Below are 19,086 nucleotides of genomic sequence, written 5' to 3' on the forward strand. Positions count from 1 at the left end.
TACTGGTAATAATTAAATATAATGCTTAAAATAAATACTGATAATAAATCATAAAGAAATTAATTTTATGGCAATTTTTGGTATGCATATATAAATATAATTTTACCACTTATTTTTGCAACTCCCACAGTCAGTTACACAACCCCATATGGGATCTGGACCCACAGTTTAAGAAACTTTGGTATAGTGGATAGAGAATATTTGGCTTAGAGTCTAAAAGTCCTGAATTTGAATCTTGCCTGAGATACTAGCCACATAGCCATAAGCAAATCACTGAACTTGTCAAAGCCTCAGTTTCCTTCTCTGAAAGATGAGGATATTAATAGTATCTATTTCACAGAATTGTTGTGAAGATCAAATGTGCACTTTGCAACTTCAAAACTTTAAATACATTTGCTAACTTCAAAACTTTAAATATATATTATAAACAAATTAGAACATAGAATAGTTTATCTCTCAGATTTGTGGAGGAATTTGTGACCAGAGAAGAACTGGAGATCATTACTGATCACAAAATAGATCATTTTGATTATATTAAGTTACAAGGTTTTGTACAAAGAAAACTAATGCAGACAAGATTAGAAGGGAAGCAATAAACTGGGAAAACATTTTTACATTCAAGGATTCTGTTAAAGGTCTCATTTCTAAAATACATAGAGAATTGACTCAAATTTATAAGAATTCAAGTCATTCTCCAATTGATAAATGGTCAAAGGATATAGACAGACAATTTTCAGATGAAGAAATTGAAATCACTGAATACTGAAATCAGTATTATGAAAAGGTGCTCTAAATCATTATTGATCAGAGAAATGCAAATTAAGACAACTCTGAGATACCATTACATACCTGTCAGATTGGCTAAAATGATAGGAAAAGATAATGATGAATGTTGGAGGATGTGGGAAAACTGGGACACATGCATTGTTGGTGGAGTTGTGAACAGATCCAACCATTCTGGAGAGCAATTTGGAACTATGCCCAAAGGGCTATCAAACTGTGCATACCCTTTGATCCAGCAGTGTTTCAACTGGGCTTATATCCCAAAGAAATCTTAAAGGAGAGAAAGGGATCCACATGTGCAAAAATGTTTGTGTCAGTCCTGTTTGAGGTTGTAAGAAACTAGAAACTGAATGGATGCCCCTCAATTGGAGAATAGTTGAATAAGTTATGGTATATGAATGTTATGGAATACTATTGTTCTGTAAGAAATGATCAGCAGGATGATTTCAGAAAGATCTGGAGAGACTCACATAAATTGATGCTAAGTGAATTGAGCAGAACCAGGAGATCATTATACATGGCAACAACAATACAATGATCAATTCTGATGGACATGGCTCTCTTCAACAGTGAGATGATTCAGACCACTTCCAATGGTCTTGTGAAGAGAACCATCTACACCCAGAGAAAGCACTGTGGGAACTGAGTGTAGTTCACAACATAGCATTTTTATTCTTTTTGTTGTTGTTTGCTTGCATTTGATTTTCTTTCATATTTTTTTCCAGATTGATTTGATTTTTCTTGTGCAGTAAGATAATTGTATAAATATGTATTTGTATATTGGATTTAATATATATTTCTACCATGTTTAACATATATGGGATTATTTGACATCTAAGCAGGGGGAAGGAGGGGAAAATTGGAACACAAGCTTTTACAAGAGTTAATGTCAAAGTATTATCCATGCATATGTTTTGAAAAATAAAAAACTTTTATAAAAAAGCACTATATAAATGCTAGTTATTAATTATTATTAGGTTTTGAAATTTTCTTTATAGGTTGTCACATAAATCTTAGTTATATTAATAATTCACATCACATTGCTAAGAATTTTTACAAAAATAATGATGATGATAACAATACACAGCTATCTTTTAGTACTATTTATTATTTGAGTAATTCTTTGATTTGGGCATATGAGGTAAAAATGGAATGGAAACTCATTGCTAGAAGTATCCTCAGGTCTATACAGCAAATGTAGATAAAGTAAAAATCTTTTAAAAATATAGTCATAATTTTCTTAATCATGTACATAGAATGCACATTTAACAAAAGAAGATAAATTTGAAGGTTTTTAAAGTTCTTCAGTTCAGCTACATAAGTACAAGTCTGTAGACAGAAAAAAAATCAGATTTTAATTTATTGAAGGGTCCACAGAAGTCAGCAGTTAAACACAGAAGCCAAAAAAATTAACAGGAATTTGACTGCTTTTAATAGAGATATAGCATCAAGAAGAAAAAGGTGACAGGCAGTTTGTACTTTATTTTTTTCCTCCTTAGTTCAAATGCAGCCTCAGACACATAGTAGTTGTATCAATCTTAGCAGGTCACTTAACCTTGTCTGCCTTAGTTTCCTTCTCTGTAAAATGAGTTAGAGAAGAAAATAGCAAACCACTCCAATATCTTTGCCTAAAAAACTCTACATGGCAATTCACTTCATCAATGAAAGTCTAAATCTATCTATAATTTAGTAGATAAGGTTTAGGGAGATGATTGTGATTTTTCAATAAACTTTATTTTTCCAAATAAATGCAAAGATAGTTTTCAACATTCACCCTTGTGAAACCTTGTGCTTCATATTTTTCTCCTACCTTCCCTTCCTCCTTTTCTTAGACAGCAAATAATCCAATATAGGTTAAACATGTGCATTTCTTCTAAATATATTTCCATATTTATCATGCTGCACAAGAAAAATTGGTGACTATGATTCTTAGAGGTTAAATGATTTACCTCTATGATATTCTGTCACTTAGCTGTTTCATGTCTGCATACTGTATGTTTTGTTAAATAAATTGTAAATGACATGACTTTGCCCTAAAATCATAAGGGGCAGTGACTGTGCTTTATATAAACTTCTTTGGCACCTGGCTAAGTTTGGTGCACATTGTAGGCATTCAGTATGTCATTTATACGTTGCAGACATTTCTGTGAAATATTTTGAGCACTCTGGTCTCAGATATATTTCTTTTGATTCTAATTAAAATGTTAACCACAAGCAACACTACTGTCAGATGATACTAATAACACATGAACTCTGCCTTTAGGAGTTTCTGGTTTATTAGGTGAGAAGATTGACAAAAATAAAATATTTAGTTTGGTTAAGGATTCAGTTCATAGAGATGGAATTTAAGAGTTTGAAGTATAGTCTAACAAACATTTAAGTACGTATACATGGCAAAATAGTGGAATTGTAGATAAAGTGCCAGGAAGTCTCATCTGGAGTCAAGAAAGCTATCTTCCTGAGTTCAAATCAGACTTTGGACACATACTAGCTGTCACTTACCCGTTTTCTTCAGTTTTTTTCATCTGTAAAATGATTTGGAGAAGTAGGTATCAAACTGCTCCAGTGTCATTGCCAAGAAAACCCTGGTTTTGACTGAAATTTGACTGAAAATGACTAACTCCATGAGAAGTACAGTCTTAGTTACTGTTGGAGATATGCTGTATAGCATATACAGCTTCTTCAGGAGCACAATTAAAAAAGATACCTTATCAAAATAACTGAAGTGTAAAAAAAGAATATGATGAGCTCCCCAAAGAGATATGAATAAAATTTTGGAAGGATTTAGAGGGAAAAGAAAAAATTTCTTGTAGGGTATTTAGGAAAGCCTTGTAGCCTTTGAACTAGGCTTTGAAGGGTGTTTCCTCAAGTATAAAATGAAGAATGTTTGCCTGCAGTTGTCTCTAGTCCTAGCATAATATGACTCTGTGATTTTATGACAGTGGGGGATTCTATATATGGAAACAGGAGAAGAAATGGGGAGAGCATTATTGTCATAGAGAACGACATGAACAAAAGCTCTAAAATGAGAAAAGGCCAAACATGTTTAGAGAAGATAAATAGTCTCCATTGGCTTTAGAGTATGTGGAGGGGAATGGTATGAAATAAAGCTGAAAATCCATGTTGTAACTAGAGAGAAAGAGGGGAATGAAGGGAGACCTGATTATTAAGCTAGAAAGTTTAGGTTTTAAACTTTATTGACATATTCAATGACCATTATGACTTTTTAAAAAAATATTTCAGGTCTTGTCACTGACTACCGGGTAAGTAAACTATTTGCCTATTTGTTTTATTTTTTTCTCCATTTTAAATCATGCGTCTCCTCTAAAAAGGAGCATCTATTGTTCTTACATTGTTCATGTACGGTTTTCTGTTACCTATTATCAATCTCAAAAGCAATAAAAGTACAAAATTAGAATTTCTAAGTTATTCCTTTAAAAAAATTAAGTAATGCTCTATCATCTAGTGGATAACTTTTTCTGTTTCAGCTAACCAGTTCTATTAAAAGACTATTAAAAGACAGTTCTGTTTTTTCATGTAGTCATTAAACAATAATTTCCAAATATGTAACTGAGATTTCAAAATGTCTAGTTATCCACTCTTTATCCAAAGAAGTTTATATATTAACATATACGTTAATATTTTCTCTCTTCCTCTGTCCCATCTCTCTAAGTGTAGTGAATGTACATGGTCCTAGTCATATATAGCTCCTTAAAATAATTATGACTTAAGAATACTAGGAAACAGAAGAGGAAGATTAAGAAATCCAAAAACAACTTACTGAGGAGCAGATACTATTTCCATTATACTTCCAAGTAAGGGAAGAGATTATGAAACTATGGACAATTTCAATGATGCATACTATTAGATATTCCCCAGATTTTATATATATATATATATATATATATATATATATATATATATATATATATATATATATAAAATTTTTAACACATAATTGAATTGCCTCTATCTGTCCCCACTAGTGGCAAGGAGTGGGGACAGATAGAGGCAAAAAAATTTATGATGTCAGACACAGATAGACATACCTGTAATCAGAACTACTAGGGAGGCTGAGGCTAGAAGATCTTTTGAGCTTGAGTCTTCTGAGCTATAATAAAGTAAGCCAACTGGATATCTGCTAAGTTAAACATTACTTGTCCACTTGTCTATTATAGTGAGTCCCTGGAAATGAGAAAAGCAGACCAGATTGGAAATGGAGCATTAATAAAATGTTAAAACTTCCATGCTAGTCAGCAGTCACAGTGGTGAGAAAGACCTAGTCTTTTTTTTAAAAATAGTTTTAAAAACTAGTAACAAATATGAATTGCCATTTATATTTAATAAAAACATTGTGTACTATTCTGAGCTCAGACATTAAATTTAAAGTTGTACCCAAAGAAAAAACTATTTTTCAAATAACTCTTGTTTCCTTTCCTTACTCTGCAGATGTAGAGTAATTTGAACACTTCTTTGATTTGTTACAACATTTACTTATTTGGAACCCAACTCTGCTTTGCAGATCCTTATTAGGATCCTTAGGATGTTAAAGCAGGGACAATCTGTCTGAAGGAAAGAAAAAGTTGTCTTTTATTTTTCAAATGTTCATCACACTGTTTTCCCTCTCTTAATTCTACCCACTATGCATTACTCCTAAAAAACCCAAAACAAACAAACAAAAACTACTTGCTTTTCCCAAATGGGCTTGAGAGAGTAAGAATGGGAATAAAAGAGAAGAAGATTTAATGTTATATCTGTAAGCAAAAGTCATTCATACAACAAGAGAAAAGAAATCTTTTTGTCATCCTTATTTAAAGTATAGGACAAAAGATAAGCTATTTCTGAACTTTCCAAGGCTATAATATTCCCTGATGTGTTTCTTACTTTTTTTATGGCTTGGTTTAATACTTCAAAGGAATAACAAGCCCATTTTATCTGATTTATACTGTTCTTGGAATCATTGAATTTATCCTACAAGATCCACTGTATTTGGCAGGAAAGAACACCATGCTGACAAATTGCTTTGCTGAACTGGTAAGCTATACATTGAGAAATCACTCTTACCATGTCTTTCTTTGATGAGGTATTTTGTTCCCATTTTCAGCACTGGCAGATACCACTGGGCCGGAGGTTTCGCTCTCTGAAAATGTGGTTTGTATTTAGGATGTATGGTGTAAAGAAACTACAAGAATACATTCGTAAGGTAATTTTATATTTATTAATTTCTTGGTTTAATTTGAAAAGAGGTAGTATGGGCAGATTTTAGGAACTAAGAAAGTAACTCCTCTCTGTGTCTTCAAATACCCAAATGTATAAACACAAACTCCTGAGTCCAATCTCCATTGCTGTCTGACTAAAATAATCGGATTTCTGTGGATGATTACTACTGTATTAAGGAGGAGGGAGGCAGGAAATTAGGCTTGAATCAAAATCTTGAGACTCTGAAATTCCCTTCCTCTTCATATGTGTGTGTGTGTGTGTGTGTGTGTGTGTGTGTGTGTGTATAAAACTAGCATTCTAAGGACACAGTTTTTTTCATATTCTTTTACTATTACTTTACACATTGCATACAGCATCCCTTTGATGGATTTGCACAGTAGATAGATTATAAAGTGTGACTAAAAACCTTGTTTTTAATTAGTCATTTTGAACAATTAGCCTAAATTATACTGTCTGTAATTCAGAAGCAGAAAGCTGTTAATTAAGAAATTGTTAAAAACATGATTGTTGCATTGTCAAATGTCCCTTCAAATATATTGCCAAGGAAGGAATAGATGATTAGTTCTAAAAGGATATATTGATTAAAAAGGACTCTTTAGGTTTTTCTTCCTACATAATCTGGTCTTTGAGGAGATCCATATATCAATAAGAGCAGTCTACAAAGTTATTAGTCATATTTTAGCTAGAGCCTGTCTCATTTAATAGGTTTCTAAGACATTAACAGAAAACAGGGTAGGGGGCAGGACAACTTATTAAGCAATTGATGCTTTTTCAATTTGAATCCATACTCTAGAGAATTGTAGATACTTACTAATATTCTCTTCCTTTACAAAATGCATATCTTCTAAAGACCACTGAAATGCATTTTTATAGGATAGCAATATGTAAAGAGCAAAATTATATTAGAAGAGGTTTTATTTAATTATGTTAAGCTAGTCCCAGGAGAAATTACGAATTTCATTTAAACATTTTAATATTTAAAAATACTATAACTGAAACTCACAATATTAATAAATTAATAAAATTAGTAGTCGTAGTAGAATCACACCTGATACACTTAAAAACAATTTATATTTATAATCGCTTAATTTTATTGGACCAAATATGTAATGTCATTGATATAAGGAACTCCTGGTAGTACTGCCTCTACCAAGCAGATGATAGACTCATCAGATAGATTTAGAGTTAGAAGGAAGCTTCCAAGTCAGGGTATACAAATCTATCATCCTAGAGATAGGAAAGCTAAGAAAAATGAAGTGATTCGCCCAGTTACATGGGTAGTAAATATCTAAGGTAAGATTTGAGTCAAGGACTTACTGAATAAGTTCAATGCTCTGCTCACTACCCCATGCTGCTTCTGATCAATAACTTTTCTGCAATTTATAGACTTATACTTGCCTGGAAAAGAGAGGACTTGCCTAGGATTGTATAGCTAGGCTATGTTACAGCTAGGGCCCCCTGACTTGGAAGTCTGCTGTCACTCTGTACAAATAGTATTATATCTATATTCCATTAAATTGTGAGCTCCCTGAGGTAAAAGTCTTTTTTTCCTATTTTTTTGTGTCCCTTGCACTTAGCATAGTGCCTAAAAACAAGCAAACACTTCATCGACTGACTAAATAACTACATTTATAATTCTAATAAAATATATACAATACAACATCATAGTTATAATAAGAACAAGTATTATTATAACCTATTTGACAAATGAACTAACTGTGATTCATATTAAGGGATTTATCCAAGGTCACAAAACTAGCAAATGGTAGAGCAGGGATCCAAACCTAGGCTTTCTGACTCCCAGACCCCATGTTTTTTTCACTTGCATAATATATTGTTTCTCAAATACTGAAGTATGTCACCAAAACAATGGCTGAGTACCTGGAGGATGAATGATAAATCTCGGGTTTATTCTTTCAAGGATACTGAAGGTGGAGATGGGCCCTCCAATCTCCAATCTCCAATCTCTAATTCCCATGTATGTCATTCTGTGTTCTCAAGAGATAATACTCAGAACATATAAGAAAGGTCTAGTACCACTAACTCATGAATCATATCTTTAAATTAGCATATACATACAGATGCATCTGATATAAACATATACATATGTATATAAATATATACTTATGTATAAATCACATCTATATGTTTATATATAATGTGTATAATGTGTGTCACACATATAAAAAGCAGCCCTCTGTATGGAGGAAAACCCTTTGACATGCTATTCTTAATTGTTTTTTTCTTTAAGATGCTATTTTACCAAAGTACAGGTAGGAAGTAACATAACATAATGCAACAGAAGGAAAGCTCTACTTAGAGAACCCATGTTTGAATCCTAGCTTTGTTCTTACTCCCTTTGCAAAAACAAAACAAAACAAAACAAAAAACTAGTGATAGACTACAGGATCTCATAGATTTCTTTTGATTCTAAAAGTATAATTTTAATAAAATATTTTACAATATATATAGTGGGGATCTTTGACCTTATAAATGTTTATATTTGATTTGAACCAACATATTTGAAAAGAGGCATGTGCATCAAATTTAGAAAAGAATAACATTTGTTAAAATTACAATTATTTAATATTAAAATAAAAATTGGATTATGCATATTTACCACTTTCTAAATAAACACTACTTATGAATTGTCTCAGTTCATTAAGATGGCTAGTCTATAGTGAGTCACTCTAATCACTGACAAAATTGGCTTGATTTTGATCATCTTCCAATTCCATATTTGTTTCAGCTGCTGTAATCGAACCCCACATTTTCTTCTCTTCTCAGAGTAATTTTTTTATGATATTCTTATTTAATGGAATAGTAAAAATGATTATCTGAATTTTTAAAAATTAGATTGATCAAACTCTAGAACATAGTTTGTTATCCAGACTTTGCTGATATATTATTGTGGATTATTTATTTATTTTTTTTTGTCATCAGTTGTCTTATAAGAGCTCTTTTTTTCCAAAACATTCTTTAGGTCATAGCCTCATTTTAAATTTTGTGTGCTGTACTTTAAATTCAACACAAATAGACCAATTAGATAATCTTTAGAGAAAGAACAAAAGGAATGAGAAAGGATTTGGAAGAATAGGAGAAATGGAAGAAGAGTTTGAAGAGAATATGGAGAGATAAAAAAGGGAGGAAATTGATTCTAGGGAGGGAAAGCGGTCATTCAGTATCTTTATAAAGGACCTTGCTACCTTCTTTCATCCTGAATCATTATATATGTATAAATAAATGTATATATAAATACATAAATATGACATATATAATTGAATCATCATACCATATATACATGTATAAACACTCATTTTTATATGTAAATACTGTATTCTAGTCCGTCCTGATTCACAACAGGGAAAATGTTAGCTGCAGAAATATCAAAATGAAATCGTGTCATACATGGCAAATACTCCATGAGCAAATGTATCAGTTGCAAATCATTTGGTGCCCTCTAGTGACATGACTGGCAATTGCTTGATGTTAAATACAGAACTTTTTGAAGAGTCACAGAACCATAAAATTAGAGATCCAAGGGGGCCTTAAAAGTCTAGAGCAATGCTTCTTAAACTTTTTCCACTGGTACCCCTTTTCACTTGAGAAATTTTTACGTAATTTCAGGTATATTGATATGTGAAATAGGTACACAAATTATTTACTGATAAAAAATCAATAAAACAATTTTTTGGTATACATTTAATCTCACCATTTATTAGAAATGAAAACAAATTTGCATAATAATGAGAATTAAAGTTTGATACCTTTTACTGTTTGTGATCCCCATATTCAGTTACACACCCCATATCTCAACCCATAGTTTAAGAAGCTTTGGTCTAGAGATCATCAGGTCCTACCCCAACATTTTACAAAGGAGAGAACTAAGGCAAAGAGTTATCATCCTGCTAACCAAATTGCACATTTATACCATCTGATTTAGAGGTCGAATGGCTCAAAATTGTCAATCAAATTGTATAATTTGTTCTTAGAGCATTGCTATACTTAAATGATTGTAATATGGAAAGTCCAGAGAAATTTTTCATCAACAATAAATAAATTTAACAAGACTTTGAGTTTTATAAAATGTTTAAATAATTGTACGTGCTTTTCACTGGAATCATCAGAATTGCTTTGGGGAAAGTTACTTTTTAGGTTTATGCCTTATTGTTTTATGTGTTTCATTGCTATGTATATTCTGAAATTATTAGAGACTTTAAAAGTGGAAAAACAATTTTCACATTAACAAAAGAGTAATGGTTTGGAATGATTTCACTTGTTGGGAATGCAAATCATGTAATATGTTGATCTATATGACCCCCAAGGTCTCTTGCACCTCTCATAGTCTGTGATTCTAGTATTTGTAATAAAGAATATTGCAAAATCACAGCAATGTATTAGATCTTAAGAAGTAATAAATTTTTCTAAGTTACATTGGGGTTCAAAATTCAATCCAGTTATTCTTTTCTCTTTCAAGCATGTGAAACTATCTCATGAATTTGAATCTTTGGTGCAAAAAGATCCCCGATTTGAGGTGTGTGCTGAAGTCGTGTTGGGGCTGGTGTGTTTCCGAATTAAGGTAAATTTAAAGCATTTAAAAAAAAAAATCTTCCTTTTCAGCTTTTAACATGATAGAAGGAATAAGTCACAAGAACAAGTAAACAAGTAAGTAACAAGTAAAGGACAAGTAAACAAGAACAAGTAAAGGAAAATATCTTTTTAGATGACTAATTTAGTGGGTTGGGTCTTAGAGAGTAAATAAAATCAATGTAGTGCTCTTTTGGGGATTACTCCACCAATCAGGTTGATGGAAATAATCTGTTCTATGACATCTGAGGTTTGACTAAACCTATGGCATGAGGGCATGTTGATAAATGTTTAATAACTAGCTCTCCAGAAAACAAAGTACATACAGAACACTTTTAAGTTTAATCTACGTTATTAACATTTTCTCCATCATGTTCTCAAGTCTAAGCAATTTGAAAAAAATAAATCAAATGTTAATTTGTTGTATTTGATGTTTTGCCTGGTTGTAAATGCTCATACTGACAATTTAATAATTGACTCTCATCAACCAGTTTGAACTGATTTCACCACACTCTTGCTATGGTGCTTTTTAAGCACTACACGTTGACTTTAGACCCCAAATTAATGAATCTTTAACTCTTCATCACGTGGTGTATATATTAAGTATATATGACCCAGTAGATACAGCACCAGGCCTGTAATCTGGAAGACTCTTTTTTTCTGAGTTCAAATCCAGCCTTAGATACTGACTAATTATGTGACCCTGAACAAGTCATTTAATCCTATTTCCCTCAGTTTCCTCATCTGTAAATTGAGTTGGAAAAGGAAATGACAAAATCACTCCAGTATCTTTGCAAAGAAAACCTCAAATGGGATCACAGAGGATGGATTGTGATTGAAACAATGTAATGACAACAACAACAACAATAATAATAAAATGTTAAATCTTGCACTCAGTGCAAAGTACTCATTGGAAGCTTAACATTTGGATTTCTTCCCATGCTCCTAGCTCATGATAGCATCAATTAACAGAGAAATACTACATCAGATGATTTGTATTGATATTTTTTGAATTTCCAAATGAATTAGAAACTCATATCTAGTATTCTAGTGTTTTATTTTCCTAGTGCCCAGGAAAGATCCCATTACAAAGCAGGCCCCATAATAAATGTTATCAATGATCATTCAGGATTTTAATGTCAGATGGGGTGGACTTCTTGCAACTCAGTTCAATTCTACAAACATTCATTAAGTACTAAAATGATGTAGATGCTGGGGATATTGAGATAAGAAAAGACTCAATTCTAGTCCTAAACGAGCAGAATAACATTTACAAGTTTTACAATCCTCAGTATTCCCTTTTATTCTTTTTATTTAAGATGCAACATCCAGATAGGGTATATACAATTCTTGATAACCATTTAAATTCAAATATTAGAATTCTACTGTACACTGCTATTAGAATCTGCCTTTAGTATATATTTGTGGCTATTTTAAAGTTCTTAACTAGAATTCACAAATGTTATATATCTTGTCAGATTTGTTCTCCCAAACTTCTCTTGGGACAAATGACACAAAGCTTGCCCTCACTTAGAATTTGGGGAGTTCCAGCTCAGGATTCAGTTGTGGGAGGAGACTGAGACCCTCAGAGCATTATATCAGTATAAGGCTGCTTCTGAGCAGATTTCTTAATGGAGGACAGAAGAGAATAAAGCATGATGGGGCAAGGGCAGAACTCTCCTTACTGATGATCTTGGATCTTTTCATTTTAACTAATTTTTATTCCTAGCCAGATGCTAAGAGCTGTAATTTATGTGCTATTTGGAGGACTGTAAGTCCTGCCAATATTCTCTAAAATGGGTGTCCTCTAAATTCAGCATTTTAGAACAAATCTCCAGTTACCCTGCCTAGTTAGAATTGTTTTCATTTTCAGTGATTTTCGTATTTTCAGTGATTCATTTTGTCTTTATCACCCTGACAACAACCTTTAATGAAAACAATATATCAATTACCCATTATATTAGTAAATTTTTAGACCACCATATAATCTTCAATTTGTTTTAACTAATCACATCAATCAAAAATGTCAATTAATTTGTGCAAATAAATTTTCATCCTTATATAATTCAAACTATTGCTAAGGAATGGGTAGATAATTTCTATGAAGAGCTCCATTAGTTCCTTTAAATTAAACCAACATATACTTTGATATTCCATGACTTTCATGGCTCAAGCAAAAGTGAAAAGAGAGAAGGAACCTAAAAATACACTGGGAAATATGGACCAGGACAAAGAAATTAAAGAGGCTAATGGCTTAAATATTATAAAGAAGCTTCAGGCTTGTGTTCTATGAATATTTTCTTTAAGAAGAGAGTGCTGGACACTACTATCAAGGCCTGAATAATACCATATCAAATTAAATTAACCATATTTTTGACAAGAAAAGATTTTATCAACGTAGGAGAGATTTTTAAATCAATTGCTTTTCTCTAGTCAGAAGTTTTGCTTGTTAAAGTAAAGATCAAAATCAATATTAATTTAGAAGAAAGAATAAAAATGAGAAGATATAGGATTCAATTAAAACAGTTTAAAATGGAAATACTTAAACAAAATGATGCCATTCCTCTAAAAGTGAAAATGATGAAAGAATATTGACCCAGACTATTATAGATACCAAGGTAGCTAAATCAATATAAACCAAAGGCCACAAAGAAGATATCCTGATAAAACTTAAAACAGGACTGTGTCATGGAGTCCTTTGGCAGTGTGGTGAGGTCTCTGGGCCCCTCTGCAGAATAGAATGCTTAAAAGCAAAAAATGAAATACAAAGGATGACAGAAAACAAGTATATTAAAATATAGTAGTGAACTAAAAGCATTTAAGTATAAAACTGGAAGGGGGCTAATAAATAAACATTTGGAGGAAATATGTGAATATTTCTAAAGCAACTCTTTTTACCATCACAAAAAGTAAAGATACCATATTTGGACTCTATTATCACAATTCCTAAGGAACTACTTGTGGATGATGGACAGAAGCAGCTACACCTAGAGAAGGAACACTGGGAAATGAGTGTAAATTGTTTGCATTTTTGTTTTTCTTCCCAGGTATTTTTACCGTTTGAATTCAATTCTTCTTGTGCAACAAGAGAACTGTTTGGTTCTGCACACATATATTGTATCTAGGATATACTATAGCGTATTTAACATGTATAAGACTGCCTACCATCTAGGGGAGGGGGTAGAGGGAGGGAAGGGAAAAGTTGGAACAGAAGTGAGTGCAAGGGACAATGTTGTAAAAATTACCTATGCATATGTTCTATTAATAAAAAGCTATAATTTTTTTTAAAAAAAAACTACTTGTGGAAATAGAAACGGTGCTAAAGAAAACAAAGATGGAATGAAAAAGTAGATTGGAGCAAGTAAATACCAAGGAGCTTCATGATGAGGGTGACACAGTTTTGATGGCAATGAGGGGTCAATTAGCAAAATATTTGATAAAGAGGTAATATCAAAGGCATGAAAAAATTGAGCAAAAAAATTCAGAAAATAACAATTTAATCACCCAAATGCCTATGTTGTCATTTCTTTAAATATTTTTGTAAGAGTTATCTACATATATGTTGATGAATGAATCCCTTTTATGAGAAGGGATAAGCAAGCTTTCATAAATATTACTTTACAGCTGACTAAATGTTTATACTCATATAATTAGTTAAAAAGAATATATAATACCAGATCTCAGTGTGATTACTATTTGATTATATGTAGGCAATTAACTCAATAGGACAATATATGGCCATAGAGATTCCTGTCCAATAAGATGTTTCCTATACATATGCTAAAATCAAACAAAATTCCTCAGAAGATACAAGTTGAAAGATACTGTGATTATTTGTATCAAGTTATGTATAAAACAATTAGATGCATGCTCATTAAAGGCAACTTGGATAGAAGTATGACCATCATAGAGTCCAAATGGAAGAAGGATTTCCTGTAGATGAAGAAGTCCTCCAGATACTCCTATTTGCAAATGACATACATGATAATTGCATTAAACCCTATAACATGACAGGTATCTATAACCACTCAAAATATTTCAGGATATTCATATTTCAACTATTTATACAGAAAAAAACCAAAATGCATTATTGTCCAGATTATAATATACATTTGGATTTCTCATTTCTTGAGGATATGTTTTGGACAGGCTTCAAAGATGAACCATGATTTGTGTCAAGAACTGAACTGAAGAAAGAATAAGGTCTAGATTATCTTAAAGACCTTATTTAAGCATTTCTCTGGATCAGAGGCCCATCAGTATTCTTCTAGTGATATTCAATGGTTATGAATCATAGACCACTACAGTTTCTGATGAATAAAAATTAAAATTAGCCAATTCAAAGGTAATGGAAAGATGCATGGTGGACATAAATTGGCTCAGCATATTAGCAACAAAAAATTATGAACAAGAAATGGAGAAAATGGCATCACAATAAGATATGACCAGTTAACTAACCAAAGTGAGTGATAATTGGTGGAGAGCCTCTGTAAACTCTTGATACCCTCCACATAATATGAAGTGATCCAGAGGAAGATACTTCTCTCCCCTATCTATCCCCAGCCCCATAAGTACATTGCTCCTGAAATTTGGGCAAAACCGGTAAAACACACAGAAACTGAGAAGACATTACTGGTTACAATCTCCATCATTGGCGGGGGTACCTACACTGATGAACTCACAGTTCTATTGATATATCAAGGAAGATTTACTGCTTTTAGGATATCATGTTGGAAGGAACTTAATAGATAACATAATTTTATGGATTAGGAGCTGAGACTTAGAATAATGAAGTGATCTTTACCAAGATCATATAGATAGCAAAAACAGAGCCAGAATTTAAACCATTTCCTTCGATTTTTGTATATTACTCCTATGGCCCATGGCTCATATTCCAATAGATGATTTATTCAATTCTATTCAGTTCTGTTAACCAGATGTCCATTAATTTGCAGACTGATGTCTAGTACTTGTGCACTCTGAAGGGAGAAAATTACCTTAAATGGATCCAGGACATTGTGGTGTTCCTTCCAGACTATGTTTATCTGATACAGTTCCTAAAAGGCTCATAGAAAGAGCTTTTATAGTGAAGCTTTTCTAAAGCCTTTTAAAACAGTTCCCAGTTGTTTCCGTAACATAGTGAATGTTAACAGACATTTCTTTCTGAGCTCTTCAGTTGCCTAAGTGACTTGGTCACTTATTTATTTATCTTTTGATTGTTTATTGAGGAGTCAAACTGCATGTCTGATAATGAGATATACAGTAGAGCCTCCTCAGAGCCCAAGAAGGAAGGGAGTTTCTTTTGTGTTGGTTCTTTCATTAGAGAGAGGATCTCCTGCTGTGGGAACAGATGCAGCATATATTGAAGTGTATGGAACTCTTGGAAAAGGTCTTTTGAACAGAGCTGCGTTTGTTTAAACACACAGCCCCTGACAATGGGAACTTTGACAAGTCTGCTGAAAGATTGGGAGGTACAGGGCCAAAGGACCCTCAAGTAATACTATTTTCAGAACATATCCTCTTCTATAGAACAGGTGGGCATTCATTCATTGCTTGGTCTAATGGAGTCTACTAGCTATGGGAAATACAGGCATGGTTGAATATTCGTGATAGAAATTGATGAACTTATTTTCTTTTCTGATTTATGAACAATTTAAGTTAACTTAAGTTATCTTATCTCATTTCAAGGGTAACTTTGTTTTTTCTAACTTAAATTTTTTTCTTTTTTCTTATGCTTTCAAGAAAAAAATTTCAATATATAATTAACAAAATAAAACATTATATGTGAAGCTGGGAACTTCTATTACATACAATATTAAAATATATATTAAATTTCATCAGATAGTAACAAAATTACCCCAGTTTGTGTAGTCGGCTAAATTTTTTATCTTGTGTGAATTTTAAAATCTTTTATTAATTTTGTCTGTCATTTTGAACCTCTTAATACTTTTTTTTTACCCATCATATCAGCTCTCCCTAGAACCAACTCACCTTATAATGTGTAAGGACAGTTAGTGGCAATTCTTGAAAATGTATATCTGATTCTGTATATCTAGGCCATCAATTTTCAGACAAATAGGCAGAAAGTATAATTCATGATTGGTCTTCTAAAATAATAATTAATAACTATGTTGATGATAGTTCTGAAGTCTTTCCAAGTGATTTTTCAGGAATAGAATTATCAAAAAACTTAATTCCAATGTGCCTGTGGTCTGGTGGTTGAGAATAAAATTATCTTCCATTGTAACTAAACACTTTAATCTGGTATCTGACATAAGGCAAACTTGTACAAACTGTATAACATTATTTGAGTCAAAATATTCTCCCTCTACTCAACCTATGTCCCTTTATTATTTATTTATGTGGCATAGATGAAACAAGATGTGAAACTTATGGAGGTTTGTATTTTGCAGAAAGAATTTTTTTCTGAAGTAAACAATTTATTTTTTCTGAGGTAGGAGGGGTTAAATAGTAACAGTTAAAAAAGGTTGCAGCTAATAATTCTTTTAACATTTTGTTAGTAAGAATGTTGACATTGTTTAAAAGAGAATAAACACAGATATGTAAACAGATAGATTACTTTTTATTCTTCTTTCTCTCTAATTCACCCTTTCTTCTCTTCTACCTGAATGTGAACTTTTTTGTCATATATATATTAGAGATTAATTTAATCCAACAAAATATCTTAAAAGTCTGCTTTGTGAAATGCACTCCATGCAATGGCTATGGATGCAGGGGTGAAATGAGACATAAATATCCTTAAGGGGTTTGCAATCTGGTAGAATCAAGGTGTGCTGGTAAATGTTTAACAAACCTATCTTTCTGAGGGCAAAGGGTAGGGACATAATCAGCACACACTTTTCAATTTGATCTGAATTATTAAAAATTTTCTCTATCACATTCTTAAATCTAGGTAATCAAGAGAATAATAAATTCAACTCTAATATCTAACCTATGATGATTTCCAAGTTGTAAATGCTCACACTGAAAATTTAACAATAGCTCTCATGAGCCGGCACAAGCTGGCTCCAACACACCCTGAGAATGTGTAGGATAGAATGGATAAGATAGACACACCTAGTTATAATAGGAATTAGAATATGGGTTTATAAGAAAGGTTCATTGTAAACAAAAGAGATTTGAAGAGGAAAAGACTACTTTTGGTTGGGGATGATTCATGAAGGAGGCTGCACCTGAATTGGAAAGGGAAGGGGGAAGACTTTCAACAAATGATTTGGGGAAATGGAATCCGTTCCAGAACTAGAGATAGCGTAGCTACAGACTATTCTTCCTCATCATCCTTCCCCTTCTCCTTTCCTTGCATCTAATCAGGCATCTTTAAGCTCTAAAGCTCACCTCTGTAGCCAAAATCCACAACCCCCTTCATTTACTTCATATTCTAGCAAAACTAACCTATTAGTCATTCCTCATCTCACCCTGTACTCTTGGTACTCCTTGCATTTTTGTAGATCTTTTTGTATGACTAGAATGTAGTTCCTCTTTAATTTTACTGTTAGAATCTTTTCTTTAAAGACTTAATTCAGATCTTTTTTTTTTTTTTTTCATAAGGCCTTACATCATCCTCCCATTTGAAACTGATCTCCTTCTCTACTCAGATTCTCCTAGGATACTTGATCTGGATCTCATTGAGCCCTCATCACAAAACTGAGCTGAATAATTTAATCAAAAACTATAATTAGAATTGTTCTTAGAATCTTCTACTTTCAAGAGTGCAGAGGTAAACCAAAACATAGACTAATTCACAAGATTAGGTAAAAACAACAATATCTGAGACTTAAATAATTCTTTAAGGTTTGCAATATACTTTAAAAAATAGCTTTTTATTTTCAAAATATATGCAAAGATAATTTTCAACATTCATTCTTGCAAAAACCTGTGTTCTAAAATTTTCTCCCTCTCTCCCCTCACCCTTTCCCCTAGACAGTAAGTAATCCAATATAAATTAAACATGGGCAATTCTTCTAATCATATTTCCACATTCATCATGCTGCATAAGAAAAAAACCAGATCAAAAAGGAAAAAAATGAGAAAAAAGTAAGGAAACAACAGCCAAACATGTCAAAAACAAACAAACAAACAAACAATGTTGTAATATACATTCAGTCCTGACAGTGCTCTTTCTGGATGCAGATGGCTCTCTCACAATGAATCATCTCATTTCTGGAAAGAGCCACTTCTCTCAGAATTGATCACATAATTTTGTTGTTATGTACAGTGTTCTCTTGGTCCTACTCACTTCCCTTAGCATTAGTTCATATAAGTCTCTCTAGACCTTCCTGAAATCATCCTGCTGATTATTTCTTATAGAACAATATTCCATAACATCCATAAACTATTTCAATCTCCACATCTTTCTCATTTGACTCTTCTCAACGAATACAGTTACCACCTCATTTCAAGCCCCATCATCTTTCCCCTAGATTTTTGCAATAGCCTCTTAATCGGTGTCTCTGCTCCAGTCTCTCCCCATTCATC

General features: G+C 32.4%; 1 protein-coding gene across 2 annotated transcripts in view; it reads left to right on the forward strand.

Moving 5' to 3' along the window:
- The window catches only part of DDC (dopa decarboxylase), a 100,047-nt gene that overhangs the window by 77,705 nt on the left and 3,256 nt on the right, over positions 1-19,086 (forward strand). For both annotated transcript variants that reach the window (XM_023498267.2, XM_003762537.4), the window contains exons 11-13: positions 4,027-4,046; positions 5,888-5,986; positions 10,481-10,582. In XM_023498267.2, coding sequence (XP_023354035.1) covers positions 4,027-4,046; positions 5,888-5,986; positions 10,481-10,582 — 221 coding nt within the window. The remainder of the gene's footprint in view (positions 1-4,026; positions 4,047-5,887; positions 5,987-10,480; positions 10,583-19,086) is intronic.

The sequence above is a fragment of the Sarcophilus harrisii genome, chromosome 1 (genome assembly GCF_902635505.1).
Source record: "Sarcophilus harrisii chromosome 1, mSarHar1.11, whole genome shotgun sequence".
In the NCBI taxonomy this organism is placed as follows: domain Eukaryota; kingdom Metazoa; phylum Chordata; class Mammalia; order Dasyuromorphia; family Dasyuridae; genus Sarcophilus; species Sarcophilus harrisii.